Source organism: Acanthochromis polyacanthus, chromosome 23, assembly GCF_021347895.1.
Source record: "Acanthochromis polyacanthus isolate Apoly-LR-REF ecotype Palm Island chromosome 23, KAUST_Apoly_ChrSc, whole genome shotgun sequence".
Taxonomy (NCBI): Eukaryota; Metazoa; Chordata; class Actinopteri; family Pomacentridae; genus Acanthochromis; species Acanthochromis polyacanthus.
Window position 1 is genome coordinate 19,544,563 of NC_067135.1, and position 8,190 is coordinate 19,552,752.

At 41.8% G+C, this 8,190-nt stretch overlaps 1 protein-coding gene across 1 annotated transcript; it reads left to right on the top strand.

Annotated features, from left to right (window-relative positions):
• Positions 1-1,770: 1,770 nt before the first annotated feature.
• cd248a (CD248 molecule, endosialin a) lies at positions 1,771-5,827 on the top strand. The gene has a single exon (XM_022210020.2). It carries the CDS (start codon positions 2,046-2,048, stop codon positions 4,377-4,379), a length of 2,334 nt encoding a protein of 777 aa, XP_022065712.2. The 5' UTR covers positions 1,771-2,045; the 3' UTR covers positions 4,380-5,827.
• The last annotated feature ends 2,363 nt before the right edge of the window (positions 5,828-8,190 follow it).

The window sequence follows — 8,190 nt, forward strand, 5'->3', positions numbered from 1 at the left end:
TAGACAGACACAAACAAATATAAATGATTTTTTTTAAATTAATTGTTTACAAGAAAGAAAAACTAACAAAACTAAATTCTACCAAAATGACCCAATACTACGTGCAGGATAAAACTGCAGAAATTTGAAATATATCTGCCTCCACAGCTCATTGATACAGCGACTGTTTACTGTGGCATAAATGTAGCCAAGTTGAAACATGCACATGTTGCTTTAAAAAAAACTCATTAAAGAACTCCTGTCTCTGTTATGGAGTCCAGACTTAAGCAGAGACATCCATCCGTTATCTATACACCACTTAATCCTCTGTAGGGCTCTGTTGTGGGGGGCTGGAGTCTTTCCCAGCTGACTTAGGGCGACAGGTCACCAGTCTATTGCAGGGCTACACTTAGAGACAACCAAGCACACTCACATTCACACCTACAATTTAGCATTGGTATGTTTTTGGACTGTGAGACCCATACAGGCACAGGAAGAAGATGCACACTCCATGCAGAAAGATTCCAGGCCCAAAGCCTCGAGCTGTGAGGCAGCAGTGCCCACCACAGGGACACCATGCCACCCTAAGCAGAGATAGTTTAAAGATCAAGTGCTGATAGTATGCATGATCAAATTACTGCTAAATCATATTTATAAAACTAAATTAGTCACATTTGAAGAAGTAGTACTTAACCACTTAAACTTTCTTGTTGTCCTTCATTTTCGCTCTACCCACAGGCATTTACTTAAGCTTCAGGTGCACTTTAACTTTAACAGGGAGGTGAATAAAAACAGTATGAGCTCTGAACAAGTCAGCTGGATTTATGACAGAGACACAGGACTCTGCTACTAAACCCCCACCTACCCAACCCCACATCCCCTACTCCTCAAGCCCCTCTCCCAGATGCATACATCTAAACCCTCTTCCCTCGAACTTTTCTCGTTCAGAAACACAAGTCTCCATTTCACCGACCTGGCTTTGTTTTCATAGCAAACCTTGAGGCCCTCTTCCTTCACACTGACCTCTACAGCTTTCCCTACTTCCTCGTCCCACTCTGAGACTTATTAGGATGGAGGGGAGCATTGTTGTTTTTAATGCAGCCAAAGTCCTTTTGTGAAGGACCAGGTATCCTCTTTCTTGCCTAGGGTTGTGTTGCTAGTGTAGGATGCCAGATATGTGGAAAAAGACAGCTGTACAAGATATTTTTGTATATTCACCTCAAGCTCAATCAGAGAAGATTTGCCTGGTGATCAACGAGTTCATCACAGACAGACGTCACTAAAATATATAGGTAAAATAACATCAGGCAAATTGAAGAAGTTATTCACAAATGGAAATAAAGTTGTGTGTACGTTCGTGTGTGTGTGCGTGTGTGTGTGTGTGTGCAGGCAAATGGCAGAATACCAAAATATGTCTATGAAAGAGGCTTATGAAAACCATATGACATGCTCTGAAAAAGAAAGAAATGCAAAGTTCTCTACTCCTCCCCCACTCTGACCCCCCACACCCCATACTCCCACTCCCACACACACACACACACACACGCACGCACACACACACACACACACACACACACACACACACACACACACACACACACACACACACACACACACACACACACACACACACACACACACACATATACACACACCCCTTCCAAAAACATACAAGTCTTTCCCTCGGTTCCCTCCGTCTCTCCCTTATTTCTTACTATATGTCCCTCCTTCCAACCCCCCCGTTTGCTTTTCCCATTTCTCTCCTCCCTCCCTGCTTTCTGAAATCTTTTGACAATCTGCACACACTCAACTCCAGCACAGACCTACTTCAACAGAGAGGAGCGAAGAGCACTCACAAGGCAGCGATATATATAGAAATATATATGCACATATTTATTTATATAAACACAGCTCAAATGAAGGGAGAAAAGTTCAGATAGGCAACAGAAACAGGCCAAGAAAGAACTCACAGTTAACAGGAAGTTTCAAAGGCAAGAAGATAAAAGTGTGGGGAGAGTCAGGGTTACAAGCTGAGCGCGGAGATATATATTTTGTTCAAAAAAAGAATGGGCTCCCTGGTGTGGAGTGCTGCTGCTGTTCTTTTAACCTCCCTGCTGGCTTTACTTTTTGGATTTTCTGCAGTCTGGGGCCAGGACCTGAGAGACAGGGATGCACTATGTAATGCAGACGGCTGCTTTGTGGTTTACTTCCAACGTAAAACCTTCCTGGACTCATGGAAGGCCTGCAAAGAGAAAGATGGCAACCTAGCTACCATCAAAACCAAGGAAGATGCTGCCTCAATTGAAACTCTCTTCTCCACTCTGGACTTGCGCTACTCGCGCACCAAGATCCAAGTATGGATTGGCCTGCAGCGCCAGCCTCGCCAGTGTACTCCCACACGTCCACTTAGGGGTTTCTCTTGGACTACTGGTGACCAGGACACAGAGTATACCAACTGGCAGAAAGAGGATTCACCTAGTATGTGTTCAGTGCCTCGCTGTGTGGTTATGGGCTACAGCACTCAGGAACAGCACAATAACTTTCGGTGGCTTGATGGTTCCTGCTCAGTCCCTGTAGATGGGTATCTATGCCATTATGCTTACAAAGGAATGTGTCATGCCTTGTGGAGTGAGGGGGGAGGCAATGCCCGCTACACCACACCATTTAACCTTGTCAGCACACTGCTAACCCATGTACCCTTTGGATCTGTTGCTAATGTACCCTGCCCCATAGGCACCAAGGAGGAACAGTCAGTTTTGTGTATGCTGAGAGAAGATGGCTCAGTGGGGTGGTCAACAAATCCCCCTCTCTGCTCTGATCCTTCCATATCACACAATTGGTGTGACCAGAATAATGGTGGATGTGAGCATTTTTGTAGGACAGCTGGTGGTCACTTCTACTGTGAATGTGCTGATGGATATCAACTAGGAGATGATGGGCAGAGCTGTGAGCTGTCTGATGTTTGTCAAGGGGCCCCATGTGAGTTTGAGTGCCTGCCCCTTTCAGACGGCTACCGTTGTGCCTGTCCTGATGGCTACATGCTTGCACCTGACGAACGTGGTTGTCTCGATGTAGATGAGTGCCTCCAGAGTCCTTGTGAACAGCTCTGTGAGAATGCTCCTGGGACATTTGAATGTCGATGTCGGGAGGGTTATCATCTCGATGAAGAGGGTGGCTGTGAGGACATAGATGAGTGTATGAATGACCCATGTGAACATGCTTGCGAGAACACTCCAGGCTCTCATATCTGCCACTGTCATCTGGGTTATTCCCAAGTTCCCGAGGACCCCAGCCGGTGCCAAGATATTGATGAGTGCCAGATCCCTGGGACCTGCCAGCAGATGTGTGTGAATTATGAAGGTGGATTTGAGTGCTACTGTGAGGAAGGCTACGAACTCACGTCTAATCACTACTCTTGTCAGAAGAGGGGAGAAGGAGACAGTCAATCTGCTGTCACCCCTCCATTCCCTTGGGTCACCGACCATCCTGGACCTGTATGGGATCCCATGGACTATGACTGGAACCCAGAGCAGAGTCACACAGGGTGGCCTACAGAAGAAGAGCAATCTCTGGACTGGCTGACTGATACACCCAGAGTTGTGAATTCTGATGTAATTTGGGTCACCAGTGCCCCACAGGAGGAGCCGCCCTTTGATTCAGCACTCGACCCTCTGACACAGGGAGCTGAGAAAGATGGGGAAGACATAGATGACGATGAATGGTTGGAGCGGGAACAGAGACCTCAGTCTTTGTCGACGACCATCTACACAAAGGTTCCATCCACCACTAGCTCCAGCACTACTCCAGACTGGTACACAGACGATGAAGAGGAAACTACTACACCCCTTCCCTCCATTTTCACCTCTACAATCGCTGAAGGTGCCTGGAATTGGTGGGCAGGTATCGCTACTTCCAGCCTGAATCCAGGAAATCCATTGGATTCAGTCCGAGACCACAACATGCCTACAGATCCCAGCTACCACGATAATACAGAAGAAGAGCAAACATACCCCCCTAGAGAAAGCTCTAAATTCCCAAAGGAGTCAGGGGAGGAGAGAAATGACTATGTGGAAATCACACACTCTCAGGGTCTAGCGGTTCCCACCCAGCCTACTGCTTCCCAGCCACCCCTGACCGAAGGTGGAGGGAATGGTGACAGCCTGGATTCTTTCCAGGAAGACAGGGGGCAAAAACAGAGCAGCACCTGGCTGCTAGTGGGCCTTCTTGTGCCCATCTGCATCTTCATTGTGGTGATGGTGGCATTGGGGATTTTCTACTGTACCCGGTGTGCTGTTCAGCCACGCACCAAGAACGCCACCGACTGTTACCACTGGATCTCCGGGGCTCATGATAAACAGGGAGCTCCCAACCCCTCAGCTGGGGTCAAGACCCATGTTTAAACAGAGACGAGAGAGACTGACATAAACATAAACAAACTCTGTTGCAGAAAGAGTGAATAATGACCCAGGTAATCATCAAGTTAAATGTTTTACCTTCTCCAACTGGGAGCTCCTGACTCTTGGAAAACTTTTGAATATTGGTGTTACCAAATGATAGGAGTTGGGAAAAGACAATGAAAACCACTGATCTCGTAAGGAATGGGGTTTCTTTGTGGTACAGACTGCTTTGATGTTGCATACACTGACCACACAGCACAATATCTGTTTGCTTCATGATTGCACTAGATTACGTAGTTCATAAAATATTACATTTCTCATTAGTAATGTCAAAAACATTTGGTAATTATTGATAATATGTGTATTCATTTATTAATTTCAACCTTTCACAGCTAGAGTCAGATCCTAGTAAGAGTGTTGAAAATCACTGTACTGAAATCAGCATTTTTGAGGTAAACTTGACTGAGGTGTTTTTCCAGCAAAACCCTCACGCTCAGTCAATTTTAATAGCATATCACTGTAGATAACCGTCACTGTTGACTGTTATGAAGGGATTCAGAGGTGTGATTAGTTCTCATCAACATTGGGAAATGTTGGAAGGACACCGTAAGCAATTATCCCTTCAAGAGAAAAGGCATTATGCAATTCCCATGATAATGCTGGGCAAACTATCATTGAAAATAACTGTGTTGGAGCAGAATTGTAAAGAAGACACCAAAACCTTCTTTGTATATACTGGTTGTTTTATATTTATATTTCTTTTATACTTGCCACCAGGTGTTTGCTTTTAGAAAATGTAACACGAAATAATTCAATGACAGCTTTTTTATGGATTCCATAAACTCAGTGATATACAAAGGAATGTCTGCCTGCACATGGAATCTTTCCCACACCCATGTCCGCTTTAAGAGCACTACTCCTGTCTTTTTCTTTTTTAAAAAAAAGAGGTTAAAGTGCAGATGTTCACACCACACAGGGAATGGTTGTAGGTCACTGTGCTTGACATTGATCTTGTCTGTGAAGTGGCCATCAGTCACCTTTTGAAATTGTAATTCACTAGCCCACTCCAGAAATGTTTTATGGCTTTGTTGGATCAAATCCAGGTGTGGGCAGACTGCTGCCATTGCAGATTTAGCTTCACATACGGAGCAATTTAAAAAAGACAATCAGAGCTCAAAGATTTCAGATCACAGATAAAAAGAATATAAACGCAAGGTGGAAAGATACATAACTTTTTTTTTGGAGAAGTGCTAAATGGAGGCAGTACACATTTTACAGACTAAAGAAAATACAAATAAACAACTTAATAGATAAATGGTGATTAATGGCCATTCCAAATTTAAACATGAAATATGTCTATTTTGTTTTTTTGACTGTGAACTATTGAGAAGCATTTGATTTTTTTTTTCTGTTACTTGTTAAGAACTTGTGAATTAAAAATTATGACAAGGGTTCAGTGTGAAAGTTTATTACTGAGCTTAGAAATAGTAATTTGGCAAAGCTATATCTTAACTCATGACCCACTCACTAGAGAGCTAAAAGAGAGCTTTCGACCACAGCTCTTATTTTCTTTAGTCGCCATGGAGATAGTTCAGTTACTGTCACATGACCTTAGATTTAAACTGTCATCTGTTTCGATTAGTACAATGAAATACACTGGAAAGCTCAGAGAGAAGCTACTGTATAGTCCATGAGTTAAAAATAGTCAAACACCTGACGTATGACACTAATGTGTTTATTCATGTGCTTGTTTGATGACATCACTGCCCTAATCTGTTGAAGGATATCGCACCATATAAAGATATTCTCATAATTCTTCTTTTAGAGACTGTAAAGGAGTGGTGAATAAAGAATCACCTTCTTAGATAAGTGGAGGAATGAATGTGGGTGCAGGAAGGGGGGAGGGGGAACACTAAGGATACTGTAATTACAAAAAATGACCATGATCCTCAGTGGGCCCTTTGTTTGTCGAAGGGATTTTTACAGAAAACACATCAGGATACTTGAGTCCCCACTGGCAGTAAAGAAGCATTGTGATTGTATTGACTAATGGAATGTGCTGATCAAAACCAGGCTCAGGCTCTGTGAGTGGCTCTCAGAGGGGGTCTCTCTCTCTCTCTCTCTCTCTCTCTCTCTCTCTCTCTCCTCTGTCTCTCTCTCTCTCTCTCTCCCTCCCCCTCTGACCTTGTTTTTAACATTGTCATGTCTTCTCCAGCTCTTTGTAAACAGACCCAATCCAGCCACCAGTGAGCAGGGCTGCGCTCATCTCTTCGGTAACCCTCTCTAAAACTTAAATATATTACTTCTACAATATTTTGACTTCAGTTTATGTATATTATAAACAAAACTGGTCTTGTTCTGGTGGGCTCGTCCATTATTGTAGTGTATTAATAATAACACTGTGCTCAACAAGTTTTGAGAACATGACGCCCTTGCTAAGACGAGGTCCAGCGGGCAAACAAAGAGAGAAACAAACCCCACATTTGCCAAACACACCGTGAGAAATTCAAGATGAAGACTCCTGCTATACAAACTGTCCACTTTCACTAAACTCCAAAAATTTTAAGGCAATAAATCTGAAGCAAACTTAGACAGAATTATTAAGTTAATTTATCAAGTCAAGCTGAGTTAGTGCAACTTATGTTTTTTGTAACCTCTTTTTTTTTTTTTTTTTCTAAATTAGAGGAATATGTTACTTTGCATCATTGTAGTCCAGAAATTATACTTCTGGTAATCATCTCTTAATTTAAAGTACTTTAAATATATGTGATAAAATCTTGTTCTACTTTACCTTCATTTTAGCTAGTTTTATTTCATTCACTGATAAAATAAAATAAAATAACTGTTCAATACAATTCAAAAGTTTCCAAGTTTCTGAATGAAAGGGAGCAAAAGAAGAATAAACTAAATACTATGACTATTAAATTTCGTAAAATTTGTTTTTCCTGGATTTAGTGATAGTTTGTTAACATCAGACCATGTTTTTCTTCTTTTTTTTAAATTCTTTTTTGACCACATCCAACACTTGTGTTAAATTTTCCACAGAAAAAATAAAATGGTACCATCTGCAAAGAGAGTACATTTGAGCAGGCAGTTTAGAGATGCAAATCAAATCAATGAGAGATAAAATAGTTAGTTTTGGGCTCAAGGACTGACCCCCTGAGGCTCATCACATTTTCTACAGTATAATTCAGATTTTACATTATCTATCTAGACATACTGCTTTCTATTTTCTTAGTAACTAGAAATCCACACACAGCCACTCCTCTGATGCCACACTCAATCATTTTATTGAAAAATATAATGTGATCTATTGTGTCAAAAGCCTTTTTAATGTGAACAAAGATGCTTACAAAATAATATGTTTTTGATCTATGGCAGTGGATATTTCTTCAGTTAACGGCATAAGTACCATTGACATGGAGTGATTGGTTCTAAAACTGTACTGATGACTGCTTAAAATACGATATCTGTCTATGAATTTCCAAACTGGTAACAAATATTGGAAAACACATGTCCATCTCCTTTTCTATGTAGTTGAATAACTTTGGCTGTACTCATATTTTCAGGAAATATTCCAGTTAAAGATGACAGCTTGTAGATATATTTAAATGGTTCATTAATTAATTTGATTTGATTTTTGACTAACATCATGTCCATGTCCACACAGTCAGTGGATCTTCTTTCTCTTCAGAATGGAAGTGGGTAAAGGGGTGCACAACGTTAGGCCCTAAAATTAATACAACAGGATTTGTGAGTGAATGGCTAAGCAGTCAATCAGTAACTCACAAAAGGGAAAATGCTTTTCCAATTT